We start from the raw sequence: 15778 nt of genomic DNA on the forward strand, positions 1-15778 counted from the left end.
AAACTAAAAAAAATGTTAAATACATGTATTGATGCATCACAGTTGATTTTGTGTCTCTAGAACTTGTACTTAATCTCCAAATTATTAACATTGTTCTTATACTACTGCCATGTAAGACATTTTGTTAATTATTTATCTTTGACCTCATGGGACTAAATTGAAGTTAAATAAAACTTTTTTAGATTCAAATAAGACACTTTAAACCTTAAAGACCAAAACAGAATTTCGCTCAAACGTAGATAACTAATTTAGTACTTTACCCAAAATATAAAATACTAGCATACGAAGCATGTATTGATATGTAGATCATAACATGGAAGAAATTGACATCTCATACAAATATTATGATACTCTAATCAAGTTTGATTATTCATCAAATTAAATTATTGTACTCTCACTTATTCTGGTAATGATTATAGTCAAAAGAATTGTTTAAATCAATATGCGTAAAGCACTTTTGTCAAATTAATGTTATATCCACTTAAGTGACAAATCCATTTTTCAAAACTTGAATCCCACGAAAGGAATAGTAAGGAGTTAAGACTAAGATTGAGATAAGAGAATAAATTGAACTACTAAACTGAAACCCATACAAACTGGTTGAAGATATTGAACTGTTTCAGGGGGTCACAAAATCATTACATTATATGGCTGTGTTATAGATATATAAGACTTTAGGCCACATGTATGATCGAGAATTAAATATGAAAACACACTATATAGAAATCAAAACACATTAATCCATACTCTCATATAAATCTAATACACATTAAGCCAAAATTCAAATGGAAAAATAGGTCCAATAAAAACATAAAAAGAAAGCTTATAATTGGGGATTCACTGACTAACAAAAATCAAAGAAAACATTACTTTGACTGCATTTGTAGGCAACAAAAGAAAACACTTCAACGCAACCTCCTTGCTTCTCTTTCAGATTCAAGCAGGGTGAGAACATCACCTTCTCTAACTGGTCCCTTCACATTCCTCATAATGTGACGGTTCTGATCATCCAAGAACTTCACTCTAACCTGAGTCACCTGACCTCTGGATCCAGTACGGCCAATAACTTTCACAACAACAGCATGCTTAATCCCAGAATCCATCCTGCAAAATCATAATATTAGGGTTCGAAGCGATTGCGCTCGCAAAATTAACTCTATACATGGTAACAAGTAATTCAGGTTTTTCTAAGCAAAAAAAAAAAAAAAAAGAAATTTCACGGAAGATCAATCTATTTGAAAAGAACTGAATTAATAGCGGAAACCCTAATGAACCTGATCAGCTATTGCAAACATAAATTAGATTGCTTTCTCATGTTACAAGATTTAGGATTAAACTCTAAGACTATATTGATTATATTTAAAATTCTATAGTATCCATAAAGGAAGAAGAAATCAAAGGAATAACAGAAGGAAGAGGAGAATCGAACTTGTCGCACAAACGTGGTGGAGGAGGAAGAGGAGAAGGAGGCGGCACTAAGCTTCAAAGCTCTCTCGTTCTTGTTGCAGCTCCACCGTTGTGAGATAAACCCTAGTTTCAGCTATTTATATAATCGTTGTTTTTTGGACTTGTTATATAATCGCTTTTTGGATCCCATTTCACGAACGCTGTTTTTGGGCCAGGCCCATTTAACTTTGTGGTCCAAAAGATCATAGGGTTAGTCCATGTTAAATGGCATTTTTAAACAAAAATATTCAAGTAAAAATAAAAAACCAAAAATACTCAATGACAAAAAAAAAAAAAAAAAACTGGAAACCAAAGAAGAAAAACACTAAAATACCCTTGTAACACTAAGGGTTTGTTTGGATGTTGAAAAGAAATCGAAGGAAAGAAAATAAGAGGAAAGAAAATGAAAAGAAAAGTTAAGTTATTTGTGTGTTGTTTGGATGAATAGAAAATAGATAGAAAGAAAATAGAAAGAAATTTTCTTTTGTTTGGATGGAAAGAAAAGTGAGAAGAAAGAAAATCATAATAGTATAAAATTACATTAATACCCTTATCATAAAATAAAGTATAAATATTTTTATTTATTCATGTTTTATTATATTTTATAAATATTATAAAATATTATAATTTTATATATTTGATTTAAATTATTTATCTAATACATATAATATTTAAATATAAATTTTTATTATAATAATATATTAAAACTAAATTTATATTAATATTTGCTAATAATAATATAACTAAGGGCAGTATTGGAAACACAAAAATATAGCACTTTTCTTCTTATTTTCTTGCTTGTGATGGAAAGAAATTTTTTTTAGTGGGACCCATACAAAAATTTTCTTTCCTTCCTATTTTCCTTCATAATCAAACAAAGAAAAATATCATTTTCTTTCCATCCATTTTCTTTCCACCCATTTCCTATCAAACCAAACAATGTGTAATAAAAAATCAAGCAAGTGTGGGGAGTTTGAATATTGTCTTGTGCATGCAGCAAATCATTAGCTAGTGGCAAACTCTTAAATAAAACTCAAATCAGCAACGGATTAGTCTTTGACCTGTTGGCTGCGTTTCTTTCTGAGAACAGGACAAGACAAGAAATAAAGAACAAAGACACAAAATTGTGTTCTTGTATTCTGTTTGGTGATAAACTATAACAAATTATGAAAATTTAATTTATTCTCATTTTTTTATTACAAAAATTTGAGACGAAAAATATAATTATGAAAAACTAACAATAATAAAGGAAAAAATAAAAAATAAGTTGTGTCTTTGTTAGGTAGCGTTTGTTTTGAGGTACTGAGACAGAGATTGAGAGATTGAGACTCAGTATCATGTTTGTTGGTTCAGAAATTGGTATTAAAATTTATGTCTCTATATCCAAAACTTCAGTATTTCCGTACCTCAAAAAAGTAAGGACAAAGGGGACTAAAATTTTTAGAGATGGAGACTGAAACTTTAATAACATTTTATACCTAAAATACCCTCATTTCAATTAATTAATTCTAATTTTACCCTTTGTACAAATTAAATTAGAATTTTATTCTTATTTCAATTTCTATCTCCCATTTTGCACCAAACAGAATACTGAAATTTATTTCAATCTCTGTTTCTTAGTCTCTGTCTCTTAATCTCAGTCTTTCTGTCTATATCTCTCTATTAAACGCTACCTTAGTGTCTCTGTATCTTTCCTATTAGGATAGATACAAAATACACTAATTCAATGTCTCTATCTATGTTTTATCTATCAAATTAATTCATTTTCATTTTATTCTTCATACAAATTTATAAAATAATATAATTATTAAAATTTAATAAAGACAATAAAAAAATAAAAATATAAGTGGTGCCTCTTATTAATGTTTTTTGTATTTTTCTATAAAAATAACACAAAATATATTAAATTAATTTTTCATAACACAATGCTATGTTTATATCTCACTTATTAACTGTGATTTTGTATTTTTCGCATCCTTCTTTATTGTTTTATGCTTATAAATAAACGCAACGTTTTGGTAGCATTTTTCTTGATGGGAGTTGTATGTTAGATTGTTAGTTCACAAGGATGCACGCCAATTTGCATACGGAAAATGTTTTCTACTCACACTTCAATATAATTGTTCCTAGGTCAATTCAACCACAAATCGTTTAATCTGTAATGATTCCTAAAATGCAATTATTTTAGTAAATTAGTAGTAATATGGACATGAGTTTAATTAAATTCGATTTCGATCTAAATATTTTTTAATTAAAATTTCGTTTTATATTAATCTTAAATAAATCAGGTTAAAATGAATCAATTCAATTATATATAATTTTATAAATTTTATATAATAATTAATAAAATCTTATTTTTAAAGATTGTATTTAAAGTTAAAAATAATACTATATAACACTATTTTAAACTATATATAATAGTGAATATTGATAGAGTTTATTTTAAAGTAAAAATAATTTAATTGAAGTAAAAATATTAAATTTTTTATATTATATAATATTATTTTAAATTATGTACAATACAAACGTTAAAGTAAAAATAATACATTATAATAAAAAAAATATTAATTGAAATATAAAAATATAATATTTTATTATTAATATCAACATAATATATATATATATATATATATATATATATATATATATATATATATATATATTTTAGTGATTAAACATAATTTCAGACTAGGTTAGGTCTATCCAATACATGATCTGAACACAACATAAAAATAATACTGAATAAAAATAAAAAATCCAAACCCAAAAAAATATGAATAATATTATATATTTAATTCTTTTTGTTAACCAAGATCAATTAAGTTGATTTAACATAACAAAAATTAGTTATGACTAGCATTATTCTAAGTCTTATTATTTAACTAGTTGGACTTGGTTTATAAAAAAACTTAAATATGTAGCATTAATAAAAAAATATACTTTGAAAACCCTATATTTCAGTTAATAATTGTTAGAGTATAATTAGGATCAATTAGCATTATTTAACATATCTAAATATTTATTATAGGATATTACATCTTTATTATTTCGATTATCTTAATACTTATAAATACCCTTCTATATTATATCATTCTACACAACTCAAGAATAAACAATCCTTTCTCCAGTTTGGGCTATTGTTTCTAACAATAATGATATTGGGAGTATATTAATCTCTTCTAAATGAGAATTATAATATGCAAGCTCTTCTCATTCACACGACCTACAGAAACTATATAAAGTTATAAACTAATAAACATTACAATAGCCTCATTCAAAAAGAACAGAGGCCTCAAATTGCCAAAGAATTCCTATTCTAGTTTCTCTAACCAGATGATGGTTCCTAATAGAAGCAACCTTATTAATTCATAGGCTAGCAATTGGCCTGAATGTGTTGGAATTAGGACTCTCAACATCAGCTGCAGAAATTGCATGGACAAAATCTAGATGTGCAAGGCTTAAATGAAATGCTTGTAAGACACTATGAGATGGAGTAGTTCTTCCTCTCCTTGGAGACAAATGTTGATGCTCTGGAATCCTAAAACTAAGCTTTGCAGGGTAGTCTCTCAAGCAACCAATTCTTGAACCAGAACCTGTTCTCCATTCAGTGGATAAGTGATTGCCCAATTGACATGACTTCATTCCTTTGTGTGAATCTATTCTCTTCATTATGTTTTCTTTTGGGATATGTCTTTCATTCTCTTCCTCTTCTTGTTCTTCAAACAAGTGGGATTTCGGAACCATGAATTCCTCCTCATCAGTAAAGGACTCTTCTGCTGTCCCATAGCCACTTTCTTCTAGAGAAGGATCGTCGCCATTAGGCGTGTATACTTGCTCTACAATATTGTCAGACACATTGTCCATTTCTGATCCTAGTTTTGATGTCAATCTTGACAAGGGTGCATGAAAATTTAACTCAGCATTACAATCTTCATTTTCCATGTCAGGTAGTACTAGTTCTTGGGCTGAAGTTAACTCTGCCTCTAAAGGATTGTCTCCCAAGCAAATTCCGTTGTTCGTTTTGGCTTTATCTTCTTCTTCATGGTCTATTCCGTGTTTCTGGATACAATGAAAATAGAATATTAGCATGAGAGGTGAAGGATTATTTGTTGTATGCAACATGTTAATTGAACCTTTTTGCATTTCTTTTACAGATGCTGTGTTTTGATTCTTTTACCTTTACATCTGTGAGTTTCACATTATGCTCCTCAAGGAATGACATGAATTCCTGGAAATTTTCCTCTGTTGGGAGATAATGTCCACTGTGAGCCCAAACTTCCTTTGGAGTTGTAAAAACAACAACACTATCAGCTTCCAAATCATGTCCAAAAAAGTCATATTATGAAAATCAAGAGTTTAGTTTCCTTTTCATACCTTAATAACACCATCATCCACCACTAATCTACCAGCAGATAGTGTAGCACCACCTGCTAAGAAACTTGAATGTTGAAATGTACCCTTGTTCTTCTGCCCAATATATAATGTCTTTGATGTGCTAAGCACAAAAATCCACTTTATATCTCTTGTTGTATTAATAGATTCCCCACTTTGCTTATAAAATAGTCTTCCATCCTCAATAGCCACTTCATAAATCTTTCTTTCCACCTGCAAAAAGCAACATTTAGAATTGCAAACTTTTATGTAATAGAAAATTTTATATATTTAGAGATAATTGCATTCAGATATATTAAAAGGCCTAATAGAACTCACTGGACCCAAATACTTGATGCATTGCTGCTGAAGTTTTGATCTTGAACATCTCTCATCACTCACTTCCTTGCCTTCCCCAACATCAAGCCTACAAATAAATACCAACATTGATAAATACTCATCAGTTGAAAAAAGTGAATCAACTATGTGAGAAAAATATAATCCATTATTGATATTTTCTTCCTACCAATAGAAGAAAGGTTGATAACTGTCACATTGGAGCCATTTAACATAATAGAATTGAAGATTGTGGCCATAGCGATGCCTCGGGTCAATCTGTTAAATTTAACAACTAGTTAGCTTAACTTCCAGCTTTGTTTAAACAACATCACTTTAATTAGCTATGAGACTTACAGCTTCAAGCCAGTGCTGCAAAGCAAGTTTTCGAGCCCTCTCATCCTTCGATAGACCCTTTCCAAGCTGCCAAAAACAATCCTTGAACTTTAAACCACAAGAATAACACAATAATAGATACAGTGATTTATAGATATACCCAAAAAGTGAGAGTAATAGAAAAAAAGAAAATGGAAGGAAGAAAGAAAGCTACCTTGGCAGCTCTCGTTCTTGCTCTAGACCAACGCGAAACAGCAGTCTCCTGCTTCTCAAAAAATGATATAGAACTATGTTTTAGCTCAGCAAAATCTAAAACTTTCCACCTGTATTGAGTTTTATATGAATTCAATTTTAGTATCATACACAAGCACGAGAGACATCTTTATCATTTAATGTTATCACTCAAAAAGTTCAAAACTAACCATCTCTGTTCAGCAAGGACTGCACAATCTGCTAGTTGCCTCCTTGTTCGGAAACTCTTGTAAACTTTCTGCAACTTAAGCGCAGCTTCATCCATTTCGCTCCGCGACACTTGCGATGGTGTTTGGAATTTCTTCTCGGACAAGGTACTGCATGATCTTGATATATGTGATTCATTGAATACCATCTTCCCTGCACACTATAATAAGAAACGATGCTCAATATCTTCAATGGCAGATTATTCCACAATGTGAAGGTGGACATTGCATATATACATCAATCATAAGACCAATAATTTTGGCATTTCTAAACCTAGAACAAATTAAATGTCCCTATTCGAATAGCAATAAGTCAATAACGTACCTTGATATGTGCCGGTGGGAGCAGAAAAGAAAATGTGCTCTACGAGAGCCAGAGCCAAGAAAAAAAAATGTGAGAGAATCAATGGAAGGTGCAAAGAATGAATGAGAAGAATAAGGAAGAAAGTTGCACAAATATAGAGAAAGGTTTTGCAAATGTTAATAATGATACGTTTTTGCTATTTTGGCAATGTCCTCGGAGTCAATTGGATAACAGCATAACAAATAAGTACCAAATAATAAGCTATATGGCTATCAATTTAACATTTTCAAGTTTATTGTAACAGATATTAACCTAAATTAAAAAAAAATTTCAATGCACAAGTAATAATTAAAGATTTAATTAATTACTTAATTATTTAATTTTAGAGTAAAGATACAGATTTAAATATTTTTATAAATCCAGTCCAACCAAGATAAATATTAAATAATTTGGTTAGACTTGGTTAACAAGAAAACTTGGAATGTGTAGTATTATTTTTAGAGTCCTGCTGGTTTATTTGTACAATGTGTACAATGGGCTATATGAGTTATAAAATGAACATCACCTATAATAATCATCCGAATACTAGGGATAATAAACATCTCATGTCATAAAACCACTCATCGAGATGTCATAAAACCTAGGGGTGTGCACGGCCCGGCCCGGCCCGGCCCCGAACACTTTATGGGCTATTTTGGTGTGATTTCATTGGGTCTAAGATCGGGTAAGGGTCTCAAAAATAGACCCGGTCATTATTTCGGGTCGGGTCCGGGCCATGACTCGGGTCACCCGAAGTCGGCTCGGTGGCCCGATCATCATACACAATTAATATTTTGTGTTATTAGTGATGGATGATGGCTATTCTTATGTGGAATTTAAGTATTGTAAACCTTAATATTTTGTGTTATTAGTTATTATAAGACTATAAGTTAATGTTTTATATTTAAAATGCATAAGATTTTAGATTAATGCATAATATTGTGTTATTTATATTGATTTAAATATTTGGTGTTATTAGACAATATTAGTATTGATTATGGTTATGCTTTAATTTTAGAGAATAGTTGGTTCTTGTTATATTTTTCTAAGTGAATTTTACCATGTCAAATAATGGTTGGAGTCTTGGAAATTTGGATATTTTCACATGCTATCTTATAAGAAGGTATCAAGGTAATGTAGTGTTAACGGCCCGGTTTTCACCCGGTTTTTACCCGATATAATCGTGGCCCGAAAGTGTATAGGTTTCATCGGGTCTAGGGTCGGGTTCGGATCTAATAAATAGGCACGGTATATATTTCAGATTGGGTCTAAGTCACATCAAACCTAATTTCACCCGACCCATGCACACCCCTAATAAAACCACTCATCCCAAAAACTTAAACTGATTTTGGGGTTCACTAAAGATAAAACTTTTGACCTTTTAGATCTAGAACTCTAATACTATATCCTGATACCACTCATCCCAGAAGTTTATGCTAATGAAAAAAAGTAACACTAATAATTATATTTCTAATACTCTCTAAACCTCCATTGTACGCATTGTACAAATATTCCATTGTCCCATACTTTCCCTTATTTTTAATATTGTTAGTGCGCAATTTTTTTTTTACGATATTCTCTAACTCAGTAGGTTAACAAATAGGTAATATATATACAGGTCAAGATTCGAATTTTCGATATTTAATTAAATAAACCAATACACCAATCTAAATTGATTTATTTTTTTGGAGTTGAATCTAAATTGACTCTTTAATACACAATTTATCTCTTTCCGACAGAATAAATGTCTACAAAACCCGATACTTCTGGGTCGGAGAGAAGCCCTTTTTACGTTTTGTTCGTGGGCTCTGGCCCTGTTACAATATAAAAAAAGCAATAATACAGTTTTGGGCCAAGATGAAGCCCAAGAGCCATCCGTATATAATGGAAATTGTGCCCTAACCGCTCCTCCCAACTTCTGAATTTCCCGCAATCCCCTATCGACTGTGTCGAGCTTCAGCGGCAGAAATCCATCAACTAGCAAAACCCTAATCTCCCCCGGATTTCTCAGGTGTGTGTATCCTTTCACTCTTAATTTTTCAATCGCTCTTTTTTTTCCCTGCCAATCTGTTTTCGCAGTTATAAATATCCGAGTATTGTATAAATTCCGTAAGCGCTTGTTTCTGTTCATCTGAGTGTGCACACACTTAGGGAAGCCTGCATGCATATATCGCTTTTCTTCGTTGTTTTCTAATAGATTCGTTTTTCCAGAGCTTTTGACAAACGATGGCGTCAAGATTTTGGACCCAGGTTTGTTTCGAATTTCAGTGCCTCGTTGGTTTAATTTGTAATTTCATGGGATTGAAGAACACTCCGTTTCTTACGTTATTTTTTATAATACTAGGGTGCGAGCGATTCTGAGGAAGAAAGCAGTGACTTTGATGAGGTTGAAGAGACGACGGCCGGTGAGGTCGATCCCGCTGCCAATAGCAAGTATTTGCAAACTGAGGTGAGTGACAGTGATGACTCGGATAGCCAACGGCGAGTTGTCCGGTCGGCAAAGGATAAGCGATTCGAGGAGATGGCTTCTACCGTTGATCAGATGAAGAATGCCATGAAGATCAATGATTGGGTGAGCTTGCAGGAGAGCTTTGATAAGATCAACAAGCAGCTTGAGAAGGTCATGCGTGTTACCGAGTCTGAGAAGGTCCCCAGTCTCTACATCAAGGCCCTGGTGATGTTGGAAGACTTTTTGGCTCAGGCTTTGGCCAATAAGGATGCCAAAAAGAAGATGAGTAGTAGCAATGCTAAGGCTTTGAACTCGATGAAGCAGAAGTTGAAGAAGAACAATAAGCAATATGAGGAACTGATTAACAAATGCAGGGAGAGCCCTGAGAGTGAGGAGGAGAAAGAAGAGGAAGAATCCGAGGAAGAGTATGAGAGTGATGGTGAGATTATCGAGCCGGATCAGCTTAAGGGAAGAGATGACCTGAAATCAGATTCTGAAGTCTCTCACTATGAAGATGATAAGGTGGATGCTGGTGATGGACCCTGGGACCAAAAACTTAGCAAGAGAGACAGACTTATGGATAGGCAATTCATGAAAGACCCTAGCGAGATCACTTGGGACACAGTCAACAAGAAATTCAAGGAGGTTGTGGCAGCAAGGGGCAGGAAGGGAACTGGAAGGTTTGAGCAGGTTGAGCAGCTTACTTTCCTTACAAAAGTTGCTAAAACACCTGCACAGAAGTTGGAGATCCTTTTTAGTGTGGTATCTGCCCAGTTTGATGTTAACCCTGGCCTAAGTGGGCACATGCCCATTAATGTTTGGAAAAAATGTGTGCATAACATGCTGGTCATTCTTGACACTTTAGTGCAATACTCTAACATAGTTGTTGATGATGCCGTGGAGCCAGATGAGAATGAAACACAGAAGGGCCCTGACCATAATGGACCAATTCGCATTTGGGGAAACTTGGTCGCTTTCTTGGAAAGAATAGATTCCGAGTTTTTCAAGAGTTTGCAGTGCATAGATCCACATACTCGTGAGTATGTTGAGAGACTCAGGGATGAGCCAATGTTTCTTGTTCTTGCTCAGAATGTCCAGGAATACCTTGAAAGGGTTGGAGATTTCAAAGCTGCTTCTAAGGTGGCCTTGAGGAGGGTTGAACTCGTTTACTACAAACCACAGGAGGTTTATGATGCAATGAGAAAATTGGCCGAGTTGGCTGAAGATGGGGATAATGAAGGGGCTGGCGAGGAGAAAGGGTTTGAGGATACAAGAATTCCCACTCCATTTATTGCTACTCCTGAGCTTGTGCCCCGCAAACCTACCTTCCCTGAGAACAGCAGGACTCTAATGGACATATTGGTGACCCTGATATACAAGTATGGTGATGAGCGCACTAAAGCACGGGCAATGCTTTGTGACATATACCACCATGCTCTTCTTGACGAGTTCTCAATATCCCGTGATCTGCTGCTCATGAGCCACTTGCAAGACAGCATTCAGCATATGGACATATCAACACAGATACTGTTTAACAGGGCTATGGCACAGTTGGGTCTATGTGCTTTTCGGGTTGGGTTGATTTCCGAAGCACATGGCTGTTTATCTGAACTTTATTCTGGTGGAAGGGTGAAGGAGTTGCTTGCACAAGGTGTGTCACAGAGTCGTTATCATGAAAAGACCCCAGAACAGGTCCCAATCTACCCCTCTTTATTTTCTGCATATGGCTTATTTAGTTTTTTTTGTTGTTAAAAATAGAGCTCTGTAGTTCCTTATTCAGAAGCAGAACTGATTATTTTCAGCTGCAAAATTCTATGTTCCATTTTTTTATTGAACTATTATATGCACTGCATGATGTGTTTGCATAAGTCTGCCAAAACTTAACAAGGGCAACAAATATTTGTTCAAGCCCACTTCCCAAAATAAATGAGCAAGTTGTTTTGTGAGAAATAGTTCTTAGTTATTTATTTAAAAGTAGAACTGCTTAATTTTTAAACTTCCTTTAATGAGTGCTTTTCATTTGTGCTCGACACATGGGCATTGTTGTCTCTGCATGATTCGCTTGCATTATATCTTTCAAAAGCTCATATTTGCAAATTGTTATAGTTTTTTTTTCTAATTTCCCAAGGCGTCATTTATTTATTTATTTGTAGAACTTCCATTGTTATACTTGACATCATACCCTATTTTCCCCTCTTCCAGGAAAGGTTGGAAAGAAGGCGTCAGATGCCATATCATATGCACATAAATCTTGAGCTCCTGGAGGCAGTGCATCTTACAACGGCCATGCTTCTTGAAGTTCCCAATATGGCAGCCAATGTTCATGATGCAAAGCGTAAAGTCATTAGTAAGAATTTCCGCCGCTTACTTGAGGTGAGTGACAAGCAAACATTTACTGGTCCACCTGAAAATGTCAGAGACCATGTTATGGCTGCCACAAGGGCTCTTGCCAAAGGAGACTTCAACAAGGCTTATGACATCATTGTGTCTCTTGACGTTTGGAAGTTTGTCAGAAACAGAGATACTGTACTTGCAATGCTGAAAGATAAGATCAAGGAGGAGGCATTGAGGACATATCTCTTTACGTTCTCATCATCTTATGATTCTTTGAGCATTGATCAACTCACAAAAATTTTTGATCTCTCTGTTGCTCATACTCATAGCATTGTTAGTAGGATGATGATCAATGAAGAGCTTCATGCAAGCTGGGACCAGCCAACTGGCTGCATTATTTTCCAGGATGTGGAGCACTCTAGGTTGCAGGCATTGGCATTCCAGTTAACAGAGAAGTTATCCATCCTTGCTGAGAGTAATGAAAGAGCAATGGAGGCAACAATAGGTGGTGGTGGACTGGATCTTCCTATGAGGCGTAGGGATGGCCAGGATTATGCTGCTGCTGCTGCCGGTGGAACCAACACTGGGGGTGGCAGGTGGCAGGACTTGGGTTCTCAGACAAGACAAGGTGGTGGGCGATATGGCAGTGGAGGTGGAAGGCCATTGGCTTTAGGCCAAGCAGGTGGGGTTGGATATTCAAGGGACCGAGCAGGACGTGGATCTGGCCGGTATCAAGATTCTGCATATGGAGGTTCAGGCAGGACTCAAGGTGGTTCCTCATTGAGGGGACCTCATGGAGATGTATCATCGCGCATGGTTAGCCTCAAGGGTGTGCGTGCTTAAATCTATCATCTATTATTACATATTGCTAGGCTTCGGAGAGTATTTATTTTAAAGTATTGTTGACAACGTTGTTTATCTTTGAAGATTGACATTTTCTGCTATGCTCAGTTTTGATAATTCGGCTAATGCGGTATTATAACATTCAGTCTCTCATTTTTTTGCCTCGTATTTTACATAAAACTGCATCCTGCAACGAGGAATCCATTTCTTTATTTGATAGTTTCTCTTAACTTTTGGATTTGTACTGTGAGGTCGGTATGTTGGCAATTTGTTGTGTGACATTAGTGAACTTGAGATCTTGCATGCTTTAACGAATGGTATATTATCTCGACTTGATTCACAAATCAACGTTTTTTTTTTAAATAATAATAAGGAAAATGGTTATGATGGAGTGAAGATTTTCTTTTGGTAAAAAAATGTTCGTCCAAAAAATTTATTATGTGAAATACATAAGATAAAATATTTTTATTTTTTATTTTTTATTTAATTGTACTCTTCACTAAATAAATTTTTGAGCTTGATTCTATAATTTGGTAGGCTTATTTCAGTCGTGTCAGTGTTAACTTCTAAGATGACATGATCTGAAGGGTGAGTTTTAGCATTAGCCTTACTTGAAAGGTTAATAGTTAGCATGTACTTTTTGATACAGGTTACTGCCTATGTAACAGGTCTTGTCTAACTCAATTTTGACCATCCAGAGATAATATACATGAGCATGTTAAAAACTTGATATTTACAATATGGTCCCGTTTTTGGACACATGGGCTGCGAGATAATGGATTTTCATGTAATGGCCCCAATACAGATTAATGCCGAAGCTTCCTATAATGGGTTTTCAAGAGAAGAAAAAACATGCAATTAATTACAAATAAAACAATAGATAAGTTCATGTTTATGAAACCAACGAGGTGTATGAAATCAGTGGATCTGGAAAATTGATAGGTGTATAAACTTAAGGTGGATATTATCATAAAGATTTTATTATTATTTTTATGTGAAGATGTATTTTTTTTATTATTAGATGATGAATTGTAGGATTTGATTTTATATGTTATAAAAATATTTTTTTTAAAGTGTGACCAAACAAACAAAGCACACTTTTACCACAAAGTTCTTTATAAAAAAATATTTTTAACACCTTAATTTGAGTAGGTGCCTAAACTTAATCCCTTGATGCAGAAATTCACATGTGATGCGTTTCTTTGATCTGGCACTTCTAGTTGTGAGATCCCGCCAACATGCAAAATGTGTCATACAATTAAATCCTACAATCTCTATCTACTTATCAAAAGAAATCGTCTTCATACAAAGATAATTATAGTATTTTCATCGAAATATCCACTAATTTATTAATATAAGAAACCTTAACAATTGTCTTTTATTAAATACTTCTTATTCAAGGATGTGGTAGTTAATATTATAATATATAAGGGGACACAGAAGGCATAACAATATTGTAGGAAATCAAATCAAATGATGTTTGGCAAAGCAACGTCCGTTGAAGCTTGGGTAAACACAAATGCATCTTACGTTATCCGCGCAAGTGCCTCTTGCACGTCCCAAGTTATTTGAATAATCATGATCACACAATTTCTCACAATCCGTCCGAGTGCAATTAAGCATAGCTACTTTCGATCGACATTGAGTTATTATTGCCTCTGCTAATAATCCACCATCTGTAACAATAAAACTATTAATTATTTCTAGAACACATGACAAGGATGAATTATGAACAGATGATAAGTAATGTTACTTAGTAATACATACTAGAAGCAAAGGAGATAACAACAAACAAAATTATAAGAGAAGTGGACATAATCTGATTCTTCATTGTTTCCTTGTATCACGAGAATTATATTGTGTATGAGGATGAGAATAAGATTAACTAATCACTATTAAATATTAGTGTAAAAATAGAATTATCAAGGCACCTATTTATTTGATTTATAGAGGAGGATAAGGAAAAAATGATATACTAATAATTAATTGATTGCATATAATATCCATTTAATATGTATTTAATATCCAATATCTATCTATTTATCTATTTTATCAATTATATAAAAATATGATTTTTATACTTAATGATAAAGATCATATTTCTGACAGTATTTTTTTATTTATTTTTTTTAATGGATCAATTATATCAACTAATTATTTGATTTTTTTTTATCAAATATAAGAGACTCAAACCCGCAACCTCTTAAATGAGTATTGAGAGACTATGCCATTTGAGATATAACTCATTGGCAACTAATTAATTTGATTAGATATTTAAATATCACATAATTTAATACTATGTATATCAATTAATTTAGTTAAAATTTTATTATATATATATATATATATATATATATATATATAAAGATGATGGAATAAAATTGTAAAGATAATCTTTTTATCATTTAATTTTGGATAAGTAACAATGAATATAGAATTATTTATGATGGATAGAATTAAGTACATTTTTTTATTAAAAATACGAATTTAAAAATATTATATTGAATTTTCAATAGTCAACCTCTAATTGAACTATTATATGTTCAAAAGATTTTTGAATAAATGAAATAATTTAAAGTATACAAATTTTTTTAAAATTTAATTAATTCAAAATATTTATTGTCATTGATTAAAAAAATAAGTTAAAATGATAATTTAATATTTCTATACTCTTAAAATATTATTTATTTATTTTTCTAGTATTTTCTATCACTAATGATCACATTAATATAATTTAATTTAATAAAATTATTTATCACCATTTGATCAAATAAAAATTCTATTTTATTTGAAAATTTTAGGATTTCTCAACCTCAAGATTATCCATGTTAAATCACTAAGAAATATAATTTAGAGCGCGAA

The 15778-nt window shown here is 32.8% G+C and overlaps 3 protein-coding genes across 4 annotated transcripts; 1 reads left to right on the forward strand and 2 right to left on the reverse strand.

The window, feature by feature from the left end:
- Nucleotides 1-720: 720 nt before the first annotated feature.
- LOC112755963 (small ribosomal subunit protein eS28) lies at nucleotides 721-1538 on the reverse strand. Of its 2 annotated transcripts, none has more exons than XM_025804321.3 (2): nucleotides 1439-1538; nucleotides 721-1104 (listed from the first exon to the last, which is right to left on the reverse strand). In XM_025804321.3, the coding sequence occupies exon 2, from the start codon at nucleotides 1101-1103 to the stop codon at nucleotides 906-908; it is 198 nt and encodes a 65-aa protein (XP_025660106.1). In that variant the 5' UTR covers nucleotide 1104; nucleotides 1439-1538; the 3' UTR covers nucleotides 721-905. The 2 variants fall into 2 exon arrangements, with proteins under 2 accessions (XP_025660106.1, XP_072053895.1); XM_072197794.1 differs by having other exon boundaries at nucleotides 1430-1464.
- A 2972-nt stretch (nucleotides 1539-4510) lies between these two features.
- Nucleotides 4511-7393, reverse strand: LOC112755964 (IQ domain-containing protein IQM6-like). Its single transcript, XM_025804323.3, has 9 exons — nucleotides 7273-7393; nucleotides 6912-7108; nucleotides 6704-6812; nucleotides 6511-6576; nucleotides 6344-6432; nucleotides 6157-6244; nucleotides 5821-6051; nucleotides 5624-5725; nucleotides 4511-5505 (listed from the first exon to the last, which is right to left on the reverse strand). The coding sequence occupies exons 2-9, from the start codon at nucleotides 7094-7096 to the stop codon at nucleotides 4813-4815; spliced, it is 1563 nt and encodes a 520-aa protein (XP_025660108.1). The 5' UTR covers nucleotides 7097-7108; nucleotides 7273-7393; the 3' UTR covers nucleotides 4511-4812.
- A 1806-nt stretch (nucleotides 7394-9199) lies between these two features.
- On the forward strand, nucleotides 9200-13135 carry LOC112755965 (eukaryotic translation initiation factor 3 subunit C). The gene is made up of 4 exons (XM_025804324.3): nucleotides 9200-9303; nucleotides 9502-9540; nucleotides 9635-11431; nucleotides 11942-13135. The coding sequence occupies exons 2-4, from the start codon at nucleotides 9517-9519 to the stop codon at nucleotides 12914-12916; spliced, it is 2796 nt and encodes a 931-aa protein (XP_025660109.1). The 5' UTR covers nucleotides 9200-9303; nucleotides 9502-9516; the 3' UTR covers nucleotides 12917-13135.
- The last annotated feature ends 2643 nt before the right edge of the window (nucleotides 13136-15778 follow it).

Source organism: Arachis hypogaea, chromosome 6 (assembly GCF_003086295.3).
Source record: "Arachis hypogaea cultivar Tifrunner chromosome 6, arahy.Tifrunner.gnm2.J5K5, whole genome shotgun sequence".
NCBI lineage: Eukaryota > Viridiplantae > Streptophyta > Magnoliopsida > Fabales > Fabaceae > Arachis > Arachis hypogaea.